General features: G+C 33.8%; 1 protein-coding gene across 1 annotated transcript; it reads left to right on the top strand.

The window, feature by feature from the left end:
- On the top strand, window positions 1–25,789 carry LOC126265242 (uncharacterized). Its single transcript, XM_049965889.1, has 2 exons — window positions 1–147; window positions 25,172–25,789. Exons 1-2 carry the CDS (start codon window positions 1–3, stop codon window positions 25,787–25,789), a joined length of 765 nt encoding a protein of 254 aa, XP_049821846.1.
- The last annotated feature ends 568 nt before the right edge of the window (window positions 25,790–26,357 follow it).

The raw sequence follows: 26,357 nt of genomic DNA, 5'->3' as shown, positions 1-26,357 counted from the left end.
ATGACTTTCCCAAAACCTGATAGTGACATTCTTCCTACTTCTCCCAGCGAAGTCAGAGGTATCCTTAAAGCCCTCAATAACCGGAAAAGTCCCGGCCCAGACACCATCCCCAACGTGGCCCTTAAGAAGCTTGCTACCATTCAGGTGGTAATGCTTACTAACTTTATAAATGCGATGCTCCGTCTCCACTACTTCCCGTCGGCATGGAAGGTGGCGACGGTAGTGTCCATTTTAAAACCCAACAAACCTGCCCACCTTGCTAGCAGTTATCGTCCCATTAGCCTCCTTTCTTCGCTAAGCAAGGTGACGGAGCAGGTTATTCGGACTCGGCTTGAGGAATTTATGGCTGACCAGCACATCCTGCCGAACGCTCAGTTTGGATTTCGTCGAGGCCATGGTACCGGTCATCAGATTTTGCGAGTGACCGAGGATATGGCTGGAAGGCGTAACAAGGGGCAGCATGGTACCATGTTGCTCCTTGATGTCAAGCAGGCATTTGACAGGGTTTGGCACGCTGGTCTAATACACAAACTGGCTTCGTTAAATTTTCCTTCTTATCTAATCGGCACTATCCGCTCTTTCCTTTCCAACCGCTCCTTTCGTTCCGGGGTTGGAAGCGAGTTCTCTTCTTCGAGAACTATTACCGCTGGCGTCCCGCAAGGCTCCAAACTATCTCCTACTCTCTTCAATCTCTATTGTAGCGACATACCATCTTATCCTAGAGTTACTATAGCAATGTATGCCGATGACGTTGCCTTAATTAGCTCCCACAGATGTATATTTTATGCGGAGATCCATATTAGGAACTTCCTGCCTAAACTGCTCTGTTGGTACTCTCGATGGAGATTGGAGATCAATCGTTCTAAATCCGAAGCTATCTTCTTCTCAAATCGACCAAGGTTGCCACCTAAATTCCTTATCAATGATCACCAAGTTGAGTGGAGTCCCAGCGCCAAGTACCTGGGTGTCATACTTGACAAGAAACTCAGTTTCTCTCGCCAGGTCGCTTTGGTAAAGTGGAAAGCTCTAGCAGCCTTTGTTGCTTTGAAATCTTTCTTCCTTTCTAAACGTCTTTCCTCTTTAGTTAAGCTGCGTGTTTTTAACGCGACAGTCCACTCTCTTTTCACTTATGCTTTTCCTATATGGGGCACCGCCGCCCCTTGGCTCATTAGGTCCCTGCAAGGGACCTACATGTGGCTAGTGAGGTCGGCCCTTGGTGTCCCATACTATATTCGTAACAGACAAGTCTGTTTCGAATACAACATTTCCTCTCTTTTGGAGCTGCGGCGCAAACATGCCCTCAATCTCCGGAGATCTATCTTTCAACACTCTAATCCGGAGATTGCATGCTTGCATGACATCCAACCCTGTGAATCTGACAGATGCAAGAGACCTTGTCTCTTGGCTGTCTAGACCTCTACGTCTCTTTGGGACATCTTTTCTTTAGTATGTGGCGGTTAGCTGTAAACCTCTTTAATTTTTTCCTTCTCTCTATTTTCCTAAACCTATATGGTTATACTCTTAGGCCATGATCTTCGGATCGATGCCCGGAGAGGGGTTTTTAGTCGGTTAGTCCGACACTGCCTTCGACATCCAACAGAATGCGTCTTGTATATTTTCCCCTCTTTGACCCAATAAAAAAAAAGAGAACTCTGGACCTGTACGTTTGTTTTGACAACTGACTGACAACTGATATTTCAGTTATTTCATTTTGCTTGTTGGTCGATTTTATATTGGCGATACCAAATATAGAAAGATGATATTCTAAATTGTCGAGATATTCTGAACACAGGATTCTATAATAATAATGGAGGAGCTATCCTCCTGTGACAGTTAACAGAGAAACATTCTTCTGATACAATTTAATTTACAATGCGAAAAAACATCTTATAATTGAAAATAAAGTTTACGCTATAACAGAGTCAAGAATTGAGACACAATTTTCTTAGAAAAGCATTTATTTGGAATACCGATCAGACATGTGTTAGATGATGATATTCTTCCAGGTAAATAGAAAGGAAGAATGTATGAATATTGAATGTGTTTCTTTTGTTTGATAAACAAACTGCCTTCGTTGCTAATGAACCCAGATTATGTACAAAACTATTCTTTGGTAAATTTACCTTCTAAACTTGTTCATTTAGTTATTGCGAAGAGCACAAAAAACTTGAGCAACTTTTATTTATCTTCTAAAGGGTTCTTATCCCATCAAATAACATTCGCAAAGTTCAATTTATATTGTGCATCACAATCTTCAAGTTTTGATTCACCACCACGATTTGAACTTTATTTTAAAGCAAGTATGGAGCATGTAGGTAAAGTAAATTGTGTTTCACCTCTTGAATGTTTATAAAGATTTTTTAGAAAAATACTACTTAATAGGATCCCAGGTTCCTATAATCGCGATTATAAATCAGCAACTAAGGCCAAGTTGTCCAATTTGTCAGCTCTCAAGAAAACGTGGAGACACTTAAAATATATATGCACAAACGTAGATGAAAATTTCAACAAAATTACAAATGATACAGCTATTAATTATAAATTTCATCTGAACAAAGATTGCAAATCAGAAAATTGTAAAGTGGAAATCACTTTTTCATGATTTTGTAAATAAAATGTGTTGACATTATTTGAAGTTGTCATCTAGAGATGAGGAATCTAATTAAATTTTGACATAAAATTAGCAAATTTGGAAAGATTGGTATCTTAGTGTTATTTGAGGGTAATAATCCAACCAAATGTGATAGAAAAAATTCAGTACCTAGCTGAAATTTGCCGCTCACTAATTCTTGCTTAAAGAATCAACTACGTGAATTAACTTTTGATTTAAAAAGGTGAAATAATTAAACATTTACAATAATAGCAACCTACTCTCTGAAGGTTTCGATTACGAGACACTGAAATCAAATCAGTTGCAGATCTCTCGTCGACATTTATTTTGAATCAAAGAAATACAGTCTGTGATTCTGCAGATAATTAACATGTGAATAGAAATTGCTTTTGTTAACATTGTTAACTTTATACTTAAATGCCGATATATACTTTGTTGCTAAGAGAGGTGAGGGATGTCGTCTTTCAAGTAAATTTGATTTGATCTTGCATTGTATTAATATTACATCAAGTTGTGGTTCAGTTATATTTTTTGGTATAATTCTATTCGTTTGAATCCACAGTGTCAACAAATTGACAGAGCAAAGAAATATCGAGATGAGATGAGTTATACTAAATGGTAGAACTGTTCCGAATCAAATTCATCCTTATATTTCAACCTACACTAAATGACCATAAATGTGATTCCCAAATATTTATATATAATATAACTTTCCAAATAAAACTACTTTGTGTACCTTTAAGTTCTGTGGTTAATTTAATATAAGTTTGGTTGTTAATAAATGGTTTCGACCCATTGTCGATTTTTTTAACCTTCAACTATTCAGTGGAGGTACTTAAAAGTTATATGCAACATATTTTTTTAGGAAACACATTTAGTGATTACAGTACAGATTAAAATTTAAGGAAAAATTACTTCGGCACTAATCTAAAATTATAATTGCTATAAACAAGCTTCATTCTCAGATGATAGATGAGTTGAAACCTAGATCCACACTATGGATACATTTCCATAAAATGAAAGTACTTGCTATATACAGAGATAGAAATGTGGAACTCAAACGGGAACATTCCAGTCCTCAGCCTTTTTGGTAGAACTTTTGAATACGGTTTCTTGATAATGATGTTTTCTTCTTTATTGTGATTTTTTCTTGTACTTTTTTCGGATTTCTTGGATTTTTTTTCATATTTCATAGCCTCAGAGAAAATATTTGCCGATGTCGTCAGGTTGTGCCGTGGCTCATTTCATCTTCATTTATATGATGGTAATCAGCCTTTCCATGTGAACGTAACTCCTCGTGCCCAACGAATCGTCGAAATACTTTAAAAAAGATATATAAAATTAATATTAAATATTAATTTTATTATATATACCAATTTTATTTGTTTTTCATTTAATTTAAATAATTTAATTGTGTGTTTAAACATAAAATATGTCATTAATTATAAAAATCTTGAATACAGATGAAAATTATACTTACATTTAAATCCAATTCTTGGGCCACTAGAATCTCTACACCATTTGCCTTTTGCATCGTACTTTAAGATTTTAATCTTAATTTATTCTGAAAACAAATTAATTAGGTATTAATGTGTTGTTTTAAGGAGCATCATATACATGAAAGTACTTATTCTTTGTTTAGTTGGGAATTCCTGTAAGTAAATTAATGAATTTACACAAAAATATTTCCTAAAAATAACAATTTGATACGATCTGTTTCATTTCTAGCATTATTATACACAAGTATTTCTTCCGATTATCATTTCCAATGAGGCAGGGACTCATTAATAATAGCGAGAGTATTTACCTAATAATTTTGAATTGAAGCGTAGGAGCAACTTCAGAGAGATGTGGTTCGTATGAAACAAAAGTTTGAACTGATTAAAGTTTGGTGGTAAACAAGTAAAGAAAACTTTTTGGTCTACCTGATTTTATGAACAAAATTGAAATTAGTTTATGACAACGAAATTCAAATGTCTACAAATGAAAACGAATAGTTAATGTTATAAGCTCTTTAGAGAACAACTTAGGAAACTTAGTTTTTAATTTTTTTACATGTAGATAAAGTAGGAACATATTGTATAGAATTTCATAAGACACAATCAACCAATGATAATTGATAGTTTAAAGTGTAAACCTCAGTACTCATGCAAACACTATACTTACTCATCATTGGTCCAATTCACTCGAGGCAAGTTATGTTAGAATATCTAGACATCGTGTATAACGGTTGTGATGACAACGGAGAATAAAAACAACAGAAGAGCGTAGTTATAGAAACAGAGTTAAGTTGTAAGAGCAGAGTTAGTTGTATACAGCTCACCAATGTTGTAAAATAGTCAATAAGCGTTTTACTGAGTACCTTGCATTATCATTCCACGTCGCCTTGTAAGCAGGCATATTCTAACTATTAACTTTTGTATTTTGACCTTAATGGAAACAAATACTTCCAGTGCTTCCGTGTCCTTTCGGTGAGCACAGGAGTGCGTCGTCAGGATTTCGAGAACACCTCCATAGGCAGACAGCTTACTGCATTACTTCTGCGTTTTGGAGGTGTGGGGTGGCTGGTCGGGAGGAAGGATTGGTGTTAGGGTTAGAAGAAGGAGTACTTCCAGGATTTACCGATGGTATCTGTAGCTTAGCAGACAGCTTAATGCATTACTTACTTTCATTCGTTGTAATTCACCCTCTAGTTCCGAGATTTTAATCTTAACGTCTAGTTTTCAGGTACCTCTTGGCTTATCTTTTTCGCGGACTCTACACATGGTTTATTGGTTTAGTAACCGAGGTTACCAGCCAAATTAACAACTCTTCTCTTTTGTCTGAATATGGCAACTCTTATAACTAAATTCAAACAGAAGGACGAACGTTATCTCTAACTCCATTTGGGGGTCTGATGTCGGTGTGGCGCTTTGCCGAATTTTGCTGTTGTTACTTACTTTAGATAGTTAACTCTTTCGGAACTTCGAACGGAGTCGTGCTCAGGGTTTACCGGGCGGTTGACCTTTCTTTCTGCCAATAGAACCTGGATTTGAACCGCCTTTTCCTTTCCTTCATTCACGGTTTTTGTCTCTTGGTATGAACTTCTTGTGGAACGGAACTGGCGATGTGCCGTCCGGTTCCAATAGGATTCGGAACCACTCGACCGTTTGCAGGCACACTTGCTGTTTTCGCATTTCATTATCGCTAATTCGATTATTAAACTGTTTATAGTACGAAAACAAAAATTTAATTCAGTTGTTTCTTGGATTGGTAAAAATGGTTACCAGACAAGTAAACAAATTTTTTCATTTGTCTGAATTTGGTAACTAACAAAATTCAGACAAAAGAGGGACACTAAATAGAAACAAAAATATCACTACAAACACTTTTGAAAACTGAGGTGTGAGTGTGATGAGAATAATAGTCGATGTTACAAGAAAACTAATCGTTTATTATATTATTACAAAGTGTGCACTCGGCTAGAAACGTCAAAGACTAAAAACTAAGAACTAAAAACCCTTCGTAGCATGACGCTTGCGTTAGGGCATCTATACAGAGGGGTTCCAAGTATCAATGTGCAATTTCATTCCTTAACAAACACTTTTCCGAAGTTGCTACTCAAATTTGGATAAATGACGATTGTTACCGCTGCCATTGGTAACGACAGAAAGGTCTCTTATTGTTAGCGACTTTTGTCAATTGTTCAAAGTGCACCAGGAAATATTGTTGATAGTAACAATTTTTGTTTGAGTTGTTCGTCCTTTCTCTGCCTGCATTTATTTATAATAGTTACCATAATCGAAAGAGAAGAGTTGTTAACGCTAATCCCAAATCTTTATCCCAACCAGCCACCCCCACTCCTGCAAAGTCTTCCAGCTCCAAAACGCAGGAACTCGGTCACCCCCAAGGAGGTGATGTCGAAATTGTCTAACTACGATGCACTAGTTATGGTTCAGTATTCAAATTTATGTATATTGAATTGTATTAAAGTATTTTAGACCAAGTACACTAAGAATTAGAAGAGACTTCTCATAGAGAAGAAAATTTTAAATTGGTTTGGGAAAAAACAGCGCTCATGATTAGCCGTCTCAGATCTCAGTTTCGGTTAATATTTTTTGACAGCTCATTGACAATCTTGGCAACTGATCTTTGTGTAATTTCGTTTCGTTTGGTGTCCAATAATATAATGCTCTAAAAGCGAATTACTGAGAGAGGTTATTTCAATTTGCCAAAATATGCGGAAAGTGGGAAGGTCCTAATTATGTGATGTGAATTTATAAGTTTAACAGAATTGAAAAAAAGCAGCTAAAAAAGATGTTTAAGTTTTATTATTATCTTATCAAAGAAAATATATAAAATTTTGATATTTGTTAGGAATAGCAATGTCTAATTAACAATTCACACACTTTTGTCGATGCATATTCTTCAGACAACAAAAGTATGTTTTACTTTTGATTAATAAACATATCGCCTTCATTGCTGTTGAAACCTGAATATGTACAAAATATCATTTGATTTCAAAACTGATCTTGAACAATTATTTGGTAACTTCTTAAAATTTCGTCATTGAAAAGACAAAAACAACAAAAGAAATAAGTATTTACACTTCGTTAGCTGTTTGTTTCACTTTTTTGCCTTCAATGCAGACACAAATCTAATATGTTTGTTTATATTCAAAACGTAATTATAATTTTGTCCAGATTGATGTTTTCAATGAACTCAGAAGTCTTTATTTATCTAGTAATAGAGGTCCTTATGATATTCTTTCTACAGTATTGAATGAATTGTGGATTTTCATTAACATAGCCTCTAACAATGAAACTTAATATGTTTTTAAATTCTACTTTATGTCCTAACGTACGTAAAAAATCATTTGTTATACCTATCTTAAAGGATGGAGATAGTTTACTTGTTGTTTTCCAAGATTGTCCAAAAAAATCATTTCCAAAATAATTATGCCATAGTTCCAAAATATTATCAATGAGAGTCTATATGAATTTTGCAAATATAAATCTTCTGCGACCAACCTTTTTATTTATAAACTCTCGACAGTTGGTGCTCTTGAAAATCATTTACAGGTTGATGCTGTTTATACAGACATTTAAAAGGCATTTGATAGAATCTGCCATGATTTATTGTTTGCTAAACTAAATGGGCTGGATTTGACAAGTAATTTTTCCACTGTAAATAATCATAACGATTGTAATGTAAAGTGATTAGTTTTTATAAAAAAATTAATCAACACCATATTCGCAAGTTATACTTTAGATAAAAGATATTAATGTAATGTGTTTGAAATTTAAAAATGAGTAATAGATTGGGCGGTAGTTTTTCTAGAAAAGTTGGTTCGGCTCAAGCTAAACTGAATTTGGGTAAATGTAAAAGAAAAGCTGGAGAATATCTTGATGCGTTTGCCCACACATTAAAGTAGCTTTTTACACAAATACTGCTGTAGGACCCCAGGTTTTGCGATGTTTTGTCGTATAAAATAACCTCTTTCCATAATCGGTATCGCGATTATAAGTACAGTAATTAAGCAGAACGAAATACTCTCACATTAGCTGTCAAAATTGCCAGAGTTGTCAAAACGTGCGGACTCCTTAGGAACTCGTTAGGAATATTTAAACAATTACAATAATGGCAACTTGATGCCATTATTGTGGAGATGTCGATAACTGTTCCTGAAAGTCACGGAAATCAAATTAGTCGCAGATCTATCGTCGACATACAAAAACTGTCTGTGATTCTGATAGATAATTAACATGTGAAAAGAAATTGTTTTTGTTAACTTTGTTAACTTTATATTTCCATTAGAATAGATTGCTGCTAAGAGAAGTTCCAACTATTATAATTTAGTTTGAATATGTGATACGGACAACGTGAGGGATGAAATTGAAAACAGGATAACTAGATGTATATACACATAAATAAAATTTTAATTAATTAGTAATTACAAAACTAAACGAACATTTGGGAGTGGGTGTTGGGCTGAGTGACATTTTACGAACTTTCAAGTTTCAATAGCAACGAAGGAATTTTGTGTATCAAATAAAAGAAAATAATATTTATGTTGCTAAGATTACGATTCCTTGTGACATATGCCAGACGTTAAAATATAAACAAAACATCCAATGTCCAATTGAACCTTATTCGAAATATGTAATTTAGAAAAAAGTTGTCTTCTTTCAAGTAAATTTGATTTGTTTCTTCCATTTTTTCTTTTATTGATGATCCTTGGCCCTGGATTTGCATTTGAGGACTTTTATGACCTTACTTATTACAAGTGTATCACCCTTACTTACTTTGTTTCTTGTGGTTGGTATTGTTGACTGAGAATACTGTTGAGTCACTTTCAGGTTGTTTAACATCTTGTGATAGTTTTGATTTCACAGAAATTGAAGTTATCTTCATGCCGGAGCTGTCAATAGCAATAATCATTGGTTGATAGGAGGACTCTGGTAGACCGGAGAGTAGCAATGTAACTATCCATTCATCGTCAACTGCGAAACCGATGTTTCTGAGCTTGTGAGCAGTACATATAATTTTGCTCACACATTTCTCTACGTTTTGACATACAGTAAGTGAAGTATTATAGAGATCACGCAGCAGCCCATCACAGCGTGTCAACCAAGAGTCATCAAATACTTATGAAAACGTATCCCATACTTCTTTTGCAGTACTACTCTCTTGTATGTGCACGTAATTTATTTAGTCAACTAGTAAATTTATCTTAGTTTTTGCCTTTGTGTCTCGTTTTGTGTCCACACTGACACATGTGGTGGGGTCTATGCAGTTTCACAACTCCTCTTGCTGTAGGTATGATTTTAGAGCAAATCGCCACGTTACGTAATTATCTCGGCCGGTTAACTTTTCAATTAATGCCAATTGATTGTTTGCTGACAATTTAAGAACCCTTATTCCAGATGTTATGAGAAAACACTTTTCAATTGTCGTATTGACGTTTTAGGTTAACTTCATTACTTTTCTCAGTAAGTAAACCATTCTCGGCTTCCCTGGGCTTTTCTGGCTCCATAACCTGTTAATTTTTCTTAAAAGAATTTTTTATTTCAGGAGAAAAACTTATATTTAAGAATTTAGTGTTAAAATTACAACTTAACTGTCTACAGACGCACAATTCAAATTACAATTTTATCAGTTTATGTGTAGTTTCTACAGGTCATCGCATCAGTTACAATTGGATTCCCAAGAGGAGATGAAACATTATTTGTTTTAAGTTGTGTTATAATTTTCCTTTCTATGTAATAGCGTAAGCTACATTGCGCTGTAAATTAGATTTTTTTGAGAAGAATGCTTCAGGTAAACTACTTTGGGTTAAAAAGACAGCATTAAATTAACTGAGGAATGCATATTATCGGAATTTGTAAGCTGGGTCATCTCCTTGATTAGTATTTATATGATCCCAATTTTCGCACTGAAATATCCTCTTTCTGTAATTCGCCAAAGAGCATTATAGGATCGGACACCAAACAAAACAAAATTACACAAAGATCAGTTGTCAAGATTGTCAGTGAGTTGTCAAAAAATACGAGCCGAAACTGAGACTGAGACGGCTAGCCATAAGCGCTACCAAATAATTTCATTCAAATAGAAACGTTAAATAATTACTTTAATAACAAGGTTATATAAATGTTTGTGATTTAAAGTACTGTAACCTGTATTCCATTTCTATCTACACAGTTCTGCCATACTAATTTAAGAGTTTATTTTCTATGAGAAGGCTCTTCTAATTCTTAGGGTACTTGGTCTAAAATACTTAAATACAATTCAATATACATAAATTTCAACACTGAACCATAAATGGTTCACAATTTCGACATCACCTCCTTGGGAGTGACCGAGTTCCAAGAAGTCTTCTGAGTTTTGGAGCTGGGAGACTTTGCAGGGGATGCAAGGGTGGCTAGTTGGGATAATGATTTTGGATTAGCGTTAGGAGTAGGGGTACTATCAGAGTTTACCGATAGTATCCCTAGTATAGACGACAAAGCTGTGTAAGCACTCTTTCACTCTCTGTATCTCACATTCTAGTTCCAAAATTTTATTCCTAAGGAAATCGGGTACCTCTGGAAACGTCAGCAGACTTTTGGGTTTTATTGAGTTTTTCACTTAGCTTTTCTTTTTTCCGGACCCTACACATGGTTTATTGGTTTAGTAACCGAGGTTACAAGCCAAATTAACAGCTCTTCTCTTTCGATTATGGTAACTATTATAACTAAATTCAGACAAAAGAAGGACGAACAACTCAAAAAAATTGTAATTTTCAACAATATTCCCTGGTTGCTACCCACACTTTGAACAATTGACAAAAGTCGCTAACAATAAGAGACTTTTCTGTCGTTATCAATGGCAGAGGTAACGATCGTCATTTAACCAAGTTTCGGTAGCAACTACGGAAAAGTGTTGGTAGTGATATTTTCGTTTTTATTTAGTGACCCTATTAAAGTTCCTATTAAAAGACAAGAATCGTGAAATAAGAAAAGGAAAAGGAGGCTCAAATCCAGGTTCTATTGGCAGAAAGGAAGGCGGTACCACATCCAACGACACAACTAGTTATTGTAAAGCCCCAGTTTTGATCGGTTACATTAGAGTACATTAGAGTACCAATTAATTCTCTGTATCGTGCGGGGTCTTTGAATGGTTTTAAATCTCTGTTAAATTTTGAGTGGCAGTCATACGGTGTTTTAATTGGATTGCAATCTACCATTCTGAATTTCTCTAAAATATATTTTTTTTGTTTTAGTGTTACTCCTTTCTTACTTTGATTAATTTCTATTCTAAAGAAAAACCTTGCAATCTATGATCTTCAATTTCTCAGCTAATTCTCTCTTAATTTCATTACCAGTTCATTTTCGACAGTTCTTTTGTACTCCTTAAATTTTTCAAAAACTTCTCTCTTTGACTTAAGGAAAAAACCTGGCACCACCTATTATATTCGTCTATTAATGTAAGAAGATATCTTGATCCACCGCTGAATTTGACTCGCATTGGTCCGCAGATATCTGAATGGACAATATTCAGTAACTGCTTACTTCTTCCTTCTCTGTCAGTAAAGGGTTTCCTTGCTTGCTCACCTCGTTGACATTGTCACACCACATGGGTAATTTATCATTATCCAATTTATTACCGTGTACCAGTCGCTTTCTGTACAAATCCTGTACACCTTTATAATGTAGGTACTCTAGTTGTTTATGCCACAGGACCATTTTGTTTGAATTTCTATGCATTATTCACTTGTAGACATTTGAATTTCGTTGTATATAAACATATTACAATATTTTTCATAAAATCAAGTAGCCCAAAAAGTTTTCTTTATTTGTTTACCACAAACCTCTTATCAGTTCAGACTTTTATTTCATAAGAAACACATCTTTCTGAAGTTGCTCCTACGCTTCAATTCAAAATTAATAGTTAAATATTCTCTCTTTATTAATGAGGTTCTTCCTCATTGAGAATTGTAATTAGCAGAAATACTTATGTACAGTAGTGCTAGAAATGAAACCGATCGTACCAAACTGTTATTTTTAGGGAATTGTTTTGGCTAAATTCATTATTTATATTTACAGGAATTCCCAACTAAACACAAAATAAGGCTTCATAAAATAACACATTGATTTGTTTTCAGAATAAATTATGATTATTTTTTTATTGGAGCAAAGAGGGGCAAATCTACAAGACGTAGTGCCGGACTTTACCGACTAAAAACCCCTCTCGGGGCAATGATTCGAAGATCATGACCTAAGAGTAGTTAACCATAAAGGTTTAGGAAAATAGAAGGGAAAACTAAAGAGGTACGTAACAATCGCTACATAGTAAAGAAAAGATGTTCAAAAGAGACGCAGAGGTCTAGACAGCCAAGAGACAAGGTCTCTTGTATCTGTCGGATTCACAGGGTTGGATATCATGCAAGCATGCAATCTCCGAAACCATTTTATAACACCAAACTAATATTAAAATATCGACATAAGTTAAACAAAGTAGTTATGTTATATTTAAATATTTAGGAATCTCATTTATGGTCATCCACTGTAGGTTGAAATACAAGGATGAGATTGATTCGAAACAGTTCTACCATCAAAAATATTATAACAAATTGAAAAATCATCACGATATTCCTTTGCTCTGTCAATTTGCTGAGACAGTGGATTAAAACGAATTATAAGAAAAGATATAACTGAACCACAATTGGGTGTTATATTAATACAATGTAAGAATCAAATCAAATATGCTTGAGAGAAGACAACTTTTTTATAAATTACTACATAGTTCTGACATATGCCATAAAGAAACGTAATTTGACATGTTATTTTATTTTTTGACAAACAATTCGTTGCTATTGATACTTGTTTGCAAAATGTCACTCAATCACACACTCACTCGTTTTATTTTTTAATTACAAATTAATTAAAATTTTATTTGTTTTCAATTCTATTCCTCACCTTATAGTAGTTGAAACTTCTCTTAGCAGCAATCTATTCTAATGGAAATATAAAATTAACAAAGTTAACAAAAACAATTTCGTTTCACATATTAATTACCTGTCGAAAATAAATGTCGACGAGAGATCTGCAACTGATTTGATTTCAGTGACTTGCAGGGCTCGTAATCTAAACCTTCAGACGGTAAGTTGCTATTTTTGTAACTGTTTAAATATTTCACCTTTTTAAATCAACAGTAAATTCACGTAGTAGATTCTTTCAGCTTGAATAAGTGAGCGACAGATTTCAACTATGCACTGAATTTTTCTCCTTCACCTTTAATTATCACCCTCAAACAACACTAATATACCAATCTTTCCATATTTGATAATTTTATGTCGTAAATTATTTAGATTCTTCATGTCTGGATGACAAGTTCAAATAATATTAACACAATTTATAAACCAAATCATGAAATAGTGATTTCTATTTCACAATTTTCTGGGGAAATAAAGATTTGAAATCTTTGTTGGGTTGAAATTTATAATTAATAGATTTATCTGTTGCAGTTTTGTTAAAACTTTCATCTACTTTAGTGCATATATATTTTTAGTGTTTCCATATTTTCTTGGGAGTAGGCATGTTTTGACAAAACACTGACAACATCATCGAGAACTAAAGTTGTAGTGTTTTCGTTCTGCTTATTCGGTTATCATATAATCGCGATACCGATCATGGAAAGAAGTAATTATGTACAATCAAACATCGCGGAGCCTTGTATCCTATTAAGCAGTATTCTTCTAAAATATCTGTAATAAGGTATATCATAATTGAAATGAAAGTTTATGCTCTTATACACATTCAAGAAGTGAGACACAATTTACTTGCTTTACCTGTATGCTCCATACTTGCCTCAAAAATATGTTAAAATCGTGGTAGTAACTCTCCATATGCGTTGGGATGTAGATGGAGTTCTTAGATACTTTATTTAAATTTACATTCTGTAAAAAGAAAAAATTTTTGAGGGTATTGCAAAAATTATCTTCAAAAATTGATTGAATAAATCATATTGTAGAAGAGAATGAAAAACACAGTGACCAAAGATTTTTTTGAAAGAAGGAAAATAACGGAGCGATTTTTAATTAGGGATGTCTCAATTTGATTATACGGCGTTGTAGTGCGTTGATTCAGTCAACCAAAGGGGCGGTATATATAACACGATATTTTACACTAAATACTCTCTGTACTCTGTAATATTGTATAACTTTGGTTAACTTTTGATATATATACAAATCGGGATTTTTTTTACAGTTTCTAAGACATTTTGGTGTTTTGTTAATATATCTTATCTCCTAACTTTATTTAAGTGAACTTAATTATTATAATTGGTAATATTTTGATACAGCAAAATAAAAGCCCACGGGAAATTTTCATGTGGCTTGATTTCCGAGAATTTCATGATTAATTAACACTATTTGAAATCAGAGCTCTGAAATAGATATATTTCGTTATTAATGTAATTGTTACAATATTCCGCCTTGATTAACTGCAATAAATTCTGTATCTAAGGGAATCCAAATTTAAAAAAACAATAGAACACTTGTTGTAACCTAGCATCTGTAATTTACAACTGTTCCCAAAACTTAATTTAAAATATTAACAATTTCAACATTCAAGAGATGCTGTGAAACTTTAGAACAGTAGGTGTCTCACCATTCAAAAAATCAACAACAACATACGCGCCATTAATTTATTTCAGATGTAATTCATAAGGAATAACACATAATTTCTAAGGAAAGTCAAATTTGATGATTAACATCAGTGGATCAAATTTAAATGGAACATGTGTGTGGTTTAAATTAACGGTTAAGACTTGAATAATACTATTTGGAGTAAATAATTAAATTATTTATTAACAATTTCTTAAAACGAGAGAAGTTTTTGAGAACTCTGGTTCTGTACGTGTGTTTTGACAACTAACTGTCAACTGATGTTGGAGATTTTGCTTGTTGGACGATTTTATAATGGCCTTACCAAGTACACAAAGTTGTTCTTCTAAATTGTCGAGATATTCTGAACACAGGATCCTATAATAATAATCGAGGAGCTATTTTCCTGTCACAGTTAACTGTGTAGCATTCTGCTGATATAATTTAATTTACAATGCGAAAAAATATCTTATTCTTGAAAATAAAGCTTACGCTATAACAGAGTCAAGAATTGAGACGCAATTTACTTGGAAAATCATTTATTTAGAATACCGATCAGACATGTAGTAGATGTTAAGATTCTGCATATAGCATATAGATAAACCAAGTAAATTGTGTGTCACCTCTTGAATGTTTATCTTTCTTTTCAGTTATGTTATACCTTATAGCACGGTAAAGTAGTTTTTTTAGAAACTAACTACTTAAAATGATCCCAGGTTCCTATAATCGCGATTATAAGATTAGCAACTAATTAGAATGAAAATACCCCAACATGCCCAAGTAGTCTAATTTGTCAGCAAGTTGTCAAAACGTGCGTAGGGGTTACGAGCTCTCAAGAAAACGTGGAGACACTTAAAATATATATGCACTAAAGTAGATGAAAATTTCATCAAAATTACAAATGAGCTATTAATTATAAATTTCAACTCAACAAAGATTGCAAATTTTTACACAGAAAATTGTGATTTGATTTTGTTTATAAATTGTGTTGTCATTATTTGAACTTGTCATCAAGACATGAGGAATCTAAATAAATTTTGACATAAAATTAGCAAAATTAGAAAGATTGGTATCTTAGTGTTGTTTGAGGGTAATAATCCAACCAAACGTGAAAGAGAGAAATTCAGTACCTAGTTGAAATTTGCCGCTCACTAATTCTTGCTTAAAGAATCAACTACGTGAATTATTTTTTGATTTAAAAAGGTGACATATTTAAACAGTTACAATAATCGGCACCTACTGTCCGAAGGTTCCGATTACGAGTCACTGAAATCAAATCAGTTGTAGATGTCTCGACGACATTTATTTTCCATCAAAGGAATACTGTCTGTGAATCTGACAGATAATTAACATGTGAATAGAAATTGTTTTCATTAACTTTATACTTAAATGCAGAAATATATTTTGCTACTAAGAGACGTGGGGGATGAAATTGAAAACAAGTAACTTGCCTGATGTATATACACATAAATAAAATTTTAATTAATTAGTACTTACAAAATTAAACGAACATTTTGGAGTGAGTGTTGTATTGAGTGATATTTTGCAATCTTTCATGTTTCAGTAGCAACGAAGGAAGATTGTTAGTCAAATAAGAGAAAATAACATTTATGTTGCTAAGATTACTTCACCTTATGATGTATGCCAGCCTGTCCAATTATAGGCAAGAGTTATGGTTAATTCAATTAAACCTAATTCGAAATATGTGGTTTGGAATCACGTTGTCTTCTTTCAAGTAAATTTGATTTGATCTTATATTGTATTAATATTACATCAAATTGTGGTTCAGTTATATTTTTTGTTATAATTCTATTCGTTTGAATCCACAGTGTCAACAAATTGACAGAGCAAAGAAATGTCGAGATGAGTTATAATAACTTTAATGGTAGAACTGTTCTGAATCAATTTCATCCTTATATTTCAACTTACACTAAATGACTATAAATGTGGTTCCCAAATATTTAAATATAATATAACTTTCCAAATGAAACTACTTTGTTTAAGTTTTGTGGTTAATTTAATTAATATTAACCTCCAATTAGTTAGTGGAAAGAAGTACTTAAAAGATATATGCGACATAATTTTTTAGGAAACACATTTACTGATTACAGTACAGATTAAATTTTAAGGAAGAATTACTTCGGCACTATTCTAAAATTATAATTAGAATAAACAAGCTTAATTCTCAGATGTAGGATGAGTTATAAGGTAGGTCCATACTATCGAAACATGGAACTCGAGATGGCGATCTGTGGTACAAGAATTGAACTTCTATCCAAAGAAAATTTCGACACGAGGCGGATTCAGGTAGAGGCGTTACTTACCAAAATCGATACCTGGAATTTCGTTAATGAAGTATCAAAGTCAGTTAGATGTCAGGGTGACAAAAAAAGTGAATCAGCCCTTAAAACGTGGATGTAAATAAGATAAAAAGGTAAATGCGGACATAATCCTATGCATAAGCCCATCGGACCTCAAGAGTATCAAAGGATTCGAGATTTCCAAAGATGTATGGCACTTTTGAAACAATTATTTTATATATTTTATATATTTTATATTATTTGATTAAGTATAAATAAAATTGGATAACGATAAATTACCCACGTGGTGTGGCATATATCAATGAGGTAAATATGCAAGGACACCCTTTACTGCCAGAGAATTAAGAAGTAAGCAGTTACTGAATATTGTTCATTCAGACATCTGCGGACCAAAGCGAGTTAGAACCAGAGGTGGATCAAGATATCTTCGAACATTTATAGACGATAATAGTGGATGGTGCAAGGTGTATTTTCTCATGTCAAAAGGAGAATTTCTTGAAAAATTTAAGGAGTACAAAAGAACTGCTGAAAAACGAACTGGTAATGAAAGTAAGAGAGAATTAGCTGAGAAATTGAAGATCAAAGAATGCTAGGTTTTTTTTGGAATAGAAATTAACCAAAGTAAGAAAAGAGTAACACTTAAACAAAAAAAATATATTTTAAAAAGTTAACAGAGATTTAAAAATGTTCAAAGACTCCACACGATACAGAGAATTAATTGGTACTCAAATGTACTCTAATCCATCGATCAAAACTGGGGCTTTACAATAATTAGCTGTGTCTTTCTGACAATCGAACCTGGATTTGAGCCGCCTTTTCATTTTCTTATTTCACGGTTTTTGTCTCTTAATAGGAACTTCTTCTGAAATGAAACTGGCGATGTGCCGTGTGGCCCCAATAGGACTTTGAAGCACTCAAACTTCTTGCAGGCACGCTTGCTGTTTACTCATTTCATGACCGCTAATTCAGTTATTAAACTGTTTATAGTACGAAAACCTAAACTTAATTCAGTTGTTTCTTGGATTGGTAACCAAGGTTACCTACCAGGTAAACAAATTTTTTTATTTGTCTGAATTTAGTAACTAACTAAATTCAGACCAATTCAGTTACCATATTCGAAAGAGGAGAGTTGTTAATTTGGCTGGTAACTTCGGTTACTAAATCAATAAACTATGTGTGTGAACTATGTGTAGTGTCCGGAAAAGAGACAAGCTAAGTGAAAATCTCAATAAAAACCAAATGTCTGCCGACGTTTTCAGAGGTACCCGATTTCCTTAGTGTTCAAATTTATGTATATTGAATTGTATTAAAGCATTGCATATTCTTCAGACAACAGAAGTATGTTTTACTTTTGATTAATAAACATATCGCCTTCATTGCTGTTGGAACCTGAATATGTACAAAATGTAATTTGATTTCAAAACTGAACTTGAACAATTATTTGGTAACTTACAATTTCGTCGTTGAAAAGACGAAAACTACAAAAGAAATAAGTATTTAGTCTTTACACGTGAGCTGTTTGTTTCGTTTTTTAGCTTTCAATGCAAACACAAATTTAAGCAATATCGTTTTGTCATGAAAATATTTTGGTTTATATTCAAAAAATAATAATAATTTTTTCCAGATTGATGTTTTTAATGAACTCAGAAGTCAGATTATCTAGTAATAGAGGTCCTTATGATATTCCTTCTACAGCATTGAATGAATTGTGGATTATCATTAACAAAGCCTCTAAAAATGGAATTTAACTTGTTTTTAAAATGTGCTTTATTTCCTAATGTACAGAAAAAATCATTTATTACACCTACCTTAAAGAATGGAGATAGCTTACTTGTAACAAATTTAGGCCTGTATGAAAAATGTTTTGTATTCCATAATTGTCCAAAAAAATTCATTTTCAAAATAGTTCCAAAATATTATAAATGAGAGTCAACATGGATTTTGCAAATGTAAATCTTCTGCGACCAACCTTCTTATTTATAACAATTCGACAGTTGTTGCTCTTGAAAATCATTTACAGGTTGATGTTGTTTATACAGACTTTTACAAGGCATCTGATGGAATCTGCCATGATTTATTGTTTGCTGAACTAACTGGGCTGGAGTTGTCAAGTAAGTTTTCCACTGTAGATAATCATAACGATTGTAATGTAAAGTGATTAGTTTTTTTAAAAAAATAAATCAACATTATTTTCGAAAGTTACACTTTACATAAAAGATTTTAATGTAATATGTTTGAAATTTAGAAATGTGTAACAGATTAGGCGGTAGTTTATCTAGAAAAATTGGTTTGGCTCAAACTAAAATAAATTTGCGTAAATGTAAAAGAAAAACTGGTGAATATTCTGGTGCACTGATTGCAGAACAATTTTTAGATGGGATGGACAGTAATTTAGCATATAAATTCCAGCTTAAAGTATGCGTTATTGTTGAAGAAGAAATAATGTGTAGAAATAGTTAATCTTTCCATTTCTCTGTTAACGTTATCTATTATTGACTAGTAATTAATAAGTCAACTTAGTTGTCACGCCCTTCCATATTCTGTCATTGTCAAAACTTTTCGGGTTATTCATCAAACTCTCTAATACCCTCAAAAATTATTTCTTATTACAAATTGCAAATTTAAATAAAGCATCCTAAGAACTCCATTTACAACTCAACGCATATGGAGAGTTACTACCACGATTTTAATATATTTTTAAAGCAAGTATGGAACATATAAGTAAAACAAGTAATCGTGTCTCACTTCTTGAATGTCTATAATAGTGTAAGCGTTCCTTTTAATTATGTTGCCCTTGTTGCACTATAAAGTAGATATTTAGAAAAATACTGGTTAATAGGATAACAGGCTCTGCGATGCTTTGTCATATAAAATAACCTCTTTTTATAATCGGTATCGCGATTATAAGATCAGCAATTAACCAGAACGGAAATACTTCAACATTAGTTGACTAAGTTGTCAGAAAGTTCTCAAAACGTGCGTACTCGATAGCAACTCTCAAGAAAACGTGGAGACACTAAAAATATATATGTAATAAATCAACAAAAGAATGCTATTACTTATAAATTTCTACTGTAAAAAGATTGCAAATCTTTACGCAGAAAATTGTAGAATAGAAATCAATATTTCATGATTTGGTTTAAAAGTTGTGTTGACATTATTTGAACTTGTCATCCAGACATGAGGAATCTAAATAATTTTCCTCATAAAATTAGCAAATATGGAAACATTGGTATCTTAGTGTTGTGGGAGAGTGATAACCCAACCAAAAGTGAAAGAGAAAAATTCAGTGCATAGTTGAAAATTGTCGCTCACTAATTCAAGCTGAAAGAATCAACCACGTTAATTTACTGTTGATTTAAAAGAGTGAAATATTTAAACAATTACAATAATGGCAACTTTTTGTTTGAGGATTTCGATTACGAGTGCTAAAAAATCACGGAAATCACGAACTTTCAAGTTTCAGTAGCAACGAAGGAATTTTGTTTATCAAATAAAAGAAAATAACATTTATGTTGCTAAGATTACGTTTCCTTGTGACATGTGCCACACGTTACAATATAAACAAAACGTCCAATGACCAATTAAACCATATTCTAAATATGTAATTTAGAAAAAAGTTGTCATCTTTCAAGTAATTTTGATTTGTTTCTTTCATTGTATTAAAATTACATCAAATTGTGGTTATATTTTTATTATATTTCTATTTGTTTTAATTGACAGTGTCATCAAATTGACAGAGAAAAGAAATATCGAGATGATTTTTCGATTTGTTATAATAACTTTAATGACAGTGATTCATTTATTTAATGACCACGTTACAAATCACATCTGTGTGTGAAATGATATGGACAAATTGCACGTGTTGATTACCAGGAAACTTTTGCACAAACAATCAGTTCAATACGATCGTTACTATCTGTGGCTGTACAAAATAATCACAAAATCAAGTAACTAGACGTAAAGACAGCATTTTTATATGGAGAACTTGAAGACACCTATTTATGACTTAACAAGAAGGGTTGGATCATGACGAAAACATGGTATGTAAATTGAACAAGTCACCATATGGGTTAAAAGAATTCCCTTGCTGCTGGCATGCCAAATTCGACTCTACACCGAAAAGAGTTTTAGTATTTATATGGAACAAATATTAAGCAGAATTGAAATGACTAATGCTGATCCTAATACTGTTCCAGTCGACCCTAACATAAAGCTACAGTAGGAAGATACTACCTCACTTCTGCTCTTCATAATAACACAGCTCGTTCCGTCAAATTTTATTTGGCTACCATCGCAAATAATCTGACTTAGAGACAATAGATTTGTTGCCAATTTAGGAACACATAATAACACAGCTCGTTCCGTCAAATTTTATTTGGCTACCATCGCAAATAATCTGACTTAGAGACAATAGATTTGTTGCCAATTTAGGAACACATAATACTTTTGTAAAAAGCACCTTTTTGTTTTGACCTTCATCGTCATAATGGTCCAACCTCACTTGTTCTGAGCATTGCACAGATTATACTTTGTTGTTTGCGACTCTGATTTTATGTATGACAGGAGCCGTCATATTTTCAAGCATGTTCTTACGTCTTGTCATGTGTGACGATGCATCGGAAGCCACTTACCATGGGTCATTTTGGCTGGATGTTGCCTCAAACGCAGCAGCATATGATGAACTACTTGCTTTTTGTTGAACATTCTTGGTTCTGGATTTGCATTTGAGGACTTTTATGACCTTACTTGTTACAAGTGTAGCACCTTGGACCCTTACTTTGTTTCTGTGGTTGTTTTTAATTTTCTTGATGACTGACAATACTGTTGAGTCACTTTCAGGTTGTTTAACATCTTGTGATAGTTTTGATTTCACAGAAACAGAAGGTATCTTCATGCGGGAGCTTTCAATAGCAATAATCATTGGTTGATAGGATTCTGGTAGACCGGAGAGTAGCACTGTAAATAGCCATTCATCGTCAACTTCGAAACCAATGTTTCTGAGCTTGTGAGCGGTACACATTATTTTACTCATATATTTCTCTACGTTTTAACATGCAGTAAGTGAAGTATTACAGAGATCATGCAGCAGCCCATCACAGCGTGTCAACCAAGATTTATCCCATACTTATTTTGCAGTACTACTCTCTTGTATGTGCACGTAATTTATTGAGTAAACTAGTAAATTTATCTTAGTGTTTGCCTTTGTGTCTCGTTTTGTGTCCACAATGACACATGTGGGGGGTTTTATGCAGTCCACAACTTCTCTTGCTGTAGATGTGTTTCTATAGCAAATAACCAGGTTACGTAATTATCTCGGCCGGTTAACTTTTCAATTAATGCCAATTGATTGTTTGCTGACAATTTAAGAACCCTTATTCCAAATGTTACGAGAAATCACCTTTCAATTGTCGTATTGACGTTTTAGGTTAACTTTATTACTTTTCTCAGTAAATAAGTCTTTCTGGGCTTAAAAGAATTTATTATTTCTCAAGAAAAAATTATATTTAAGAATTTAGTGTTAAAATTACAACTTAACTGTCCACAGGCGCACAATTCAAATTACAATTTTAACAGTTTATGTGTAGTTTCAGTGCACTCCTACCTGGTCATCGCATCAGTTACAATTGGCATCCCAAGAGGAGATGAAACATTATTTGTTTTAAGTTGTGTCAAAATTGTTCATTCTTTATAGTAGTGTAAGCTACATTGCGCTGTAAATTAGATTTTTTTTAGAAGAATCCTTCAAGTAAACTAATTAGGGTTAACAAGACAGCATTAAGTTAACTAAGCAAAGCATATTATCAAATTTAGTATGCTGGGTCAGCTCCTGGAGTAATATTTATACGATACACATTCTCCACATTTTGGCAGATTGAAATAACCTCTTTCCGTAATTCGCCAAAGAGCATTATAGGATACCGAACAAAATAAAATTACACAAAGATCAGTTGTCAAGATTGTCAAGGAGTTGTCAAAGAATACGAACCGTATTCCATATCAGTCTTCACAATATTGCCAAACTAATTTAAGTATTTCTTTTCTATGAAAACTTTTTTCTAAATGTTAGTGTATTGACCTTTTTGCTTTAATTCAATTCAAAATACATAAATTTGAACACTGAACAATTTCTAACATTATCTCAGTCATCTAAATCTTATCAATATTAAAATTTGCCCTAATATATATATTATTCTTTTCCTTGAAAAATATTACATTTTACCAGTGTGCGTTTATATTCGGATTCAAACTCAGATAAATAAACTATATGTATTTTGAGGAGAAAAGACAAGCCAAGTGAAAATCTCAATAAAACCCAAAAGTCTGCCGGCGCTTCAAGAGGCCTTAAGATTAAAATATCGGAACTAGAGGGTGAACTACAAAGAATGAAAGTAAGTAATGCAGTAAGCTGTCTGCTAAACTACAGACACCTTCGGTAAATCCTGGAAATACTCCTACTTCTAACACCAATCCTTTCTCCCAACTAGCCACCCCACACCTCCGAAACGCAAAAGTTTTCCACGAAGTGGGTCATGCCTCTAAAAGTGATGTCGAAATCGTCTGATGATGACGCACCCCTGTGCTCACCGAAAAGACATGAAAGGACTGGAAGTCTTTATATCCATTATGGTCAAAAGCCAAAAGTGAATAATTGGAACAGTTTACCAGCATCTGGTTCTGATTTTTATTCCAATCATTGTGCATCAGTGGATATATTTTTAGTAACTGGAGATTGAAACCTGCCCCGAGTGAATTGGACTAATGATGAGTTTAGTGTTTTCATGAGTTCTGAGGTTTACTCATTAAACTATCACTTGTCATTAGTTGATTGGGATTTACTTTTAAGCAATATGGATGTTAATGATTGAGAGCACAAATCTTATGAAATTTTATACAATATGTTCCAACTTGATCTACCTATAAAAATAATTAAGAACTATGTTTCTTAAGTTATTCTATAAAGAGCTTATGACATTAACAATTCATTATTCATTTGCAGATATTTGAATTTCGTTGTCATAAGCAAAATTAAATATTTTTCATAAAATCAAGTAGCCCAAAAAGATTTCTTTATTTGGTTACCACAAAACTTTAATCAGTTCATATCGAAACCTACCTCTCTTATACATAATTTGTTTTCAGAATAAATTCAATAAATTAAGATTGAAATCTGAAAGTACGATGTAAAAGGCAAATGCTGGAAAGATTCTAGTGGCCCAAGAATTGGATTTAAATGTACGTATAATTTTCATCTGTATTCAAGATTTTTATAATTAATGATATATTTTATGCTAAAACACACACAATTAAATTATTTAATTTAAATAAAAAACAAATAAGCCATTTCGACGATTCGTTGAACATCAGGAATTGACACATTGACAGACTGATTACTATCATATAAATAAAGATGAAATGTGCTATGACAAAGCCACACATCGGGAAATATGAAAAAAAAAAAATCCAAGAAATCAAAAATAGTACAAGCAAAAATCCCAATAAAGAAGAAAACAGCATTACCAAAAGTTCTACCAAAAAGGCTGAGGACTGGAATGTTCGCGTTGGAGTTCCACATATCTGTCTGCGTATAAAGCAGGTACTTTCATTTTGAGAATTAAGCATGTGTATAATATATAATAATTTTATAATTGTGGCGAAGAAATTTTTCCTATTGTAATCTGTACTCTATGACGGTAAATGCGTTTCCTAAATAATTATGTTGTATATATTATAAATAATTATGTTATATATAGCTGTAAATCTTTCTACTGAAAAATTGGTGGTTGAAAAAATCGACAATGTGTCGAAACCATTTTATAACACCAAACTAAATTTTCGACTTAAGTTAAACTAAGTAATTTTATTTGTAAAGTTAAGTTATATTTAATTATTTGTGAATCTCATTTATAGTCTTCCAGTGTAGGTTGAAATATAAGGATGAGATTGATTCGAAACTATTCTACCATCAACAATATTATAACAAATCGAAAAATCATCACGATATTCCTTTGCTCTGTCAATTTGCTGACACTGTGGATTAAAACGAATAGAATTATAAGAAAAGATATAACTGAACCACAATTTGGTGAAATACAATATAAGAATCAAATCAAGTTTTGCTTGTCAAAATTAGATGCCAGGAGCACGGAAGACAGTTCGACTTCTCACGAAAGGCCATCGCCGCGCTCCCGTCCACACCCGTCGCCGCGACGCCATCAACAAAACCGGAGCCATCCCTTCCAGGGGCCGAGTACGCGTCTATCGTTCCATGAACCAGGCCGCCGCAGAGACAAGAGGACGACTGACGATGTTGAACCAAGGCGACTATCCGGGTCGGATCTCAAACGTTGTTTTAACTGCCAGGAAGTAGGTTACATAAGTCGCAACTGCCCACGATCCAGAACTAATGATGTCTGTCGCCTTTGCAAGGAACGGGGACATTACGCGAAGAGGTGTCCTAAGAGGAGAGATGTTAAACCGCGATTCGATTTACAGCGAATCAACGTCCTCCAAATGTCTGTGCCTGGCTATCGCAAATGGGGCGTTACACCAGAAGGGAACGGGTTATCCGTGTACTTGGACACTGGTAGCGAGTGTAACGTAATCTCGCCAGAATGCGTGAAGAGAATCGGACTTCAAACTCAACCTGTACAAGCGACACTGTCCGGTTTCGGGGGCGGCAGGACAGACGCCAACAGGCAGACCCAGCTAGTAGTAACTGTCGACCGATGACAGTTGACGGTGGATGCAGTTATTGCGTCCATACATCTTCCGAACGTAGATTTGCTGATCGGTCAACCGGTGCTGAACGATGGGCATACCCATATGGAGGTAAAAGGCCAAGAAGTAACCTTGTCCTGTCCCACGGACCAGGAAGCGCAGGCAGAAATGGACGTCCAACTGGAGCGGGAACTTCACCTTGGACCAGGTGCCACCCGGATGGCATTGGTTCGCTTGCTTGGACGCCATCAAGGAGAGACCACGATTCCTGCCAGGATCTTGGATGATTACCGACAACCACTGGCCATGTCCAACGTTAGATTCCACTCGGACAGCGACCAGGCAACGGTGCGTTTGACTAACCTGTCACAGAGTGAGGTCACCATCCGCGAAGGAACCAGTCTGACTAAGGTACACCGGAGAGAGGCGCCGAAAACAACGAAGTTGAGGTGAGACTGTTTTGCAGAAGGTACCAGTGACGTTGGAGCCACTCCATTAGCAACCATGGAGATAACACTTACTACAAACAAGCCGGTCGTAAGAAGACCGTACCGCCTAGCACACTCTGAACGAGAAAAGG

Source organism: Aethina tumida, chromosome 1 (assembly GCF_024364675.1).
Source record: "Aethina tumida isolate Nest 87 chromosome 1, icAetTumi1.1, whole genome shotgun sequence".
Taxonomy (NCBI): Eukaryota; Metazoa; Arthropoda; class Insecta; order Coleoptera; family Nitidulidae; genus Aethina; species Aethina tumida.
The sequence above is the reverse complement of the archived record's forward strand: the minus strand, read 5'-3'. Positions and strand labels throughout refer to the sequence as shown.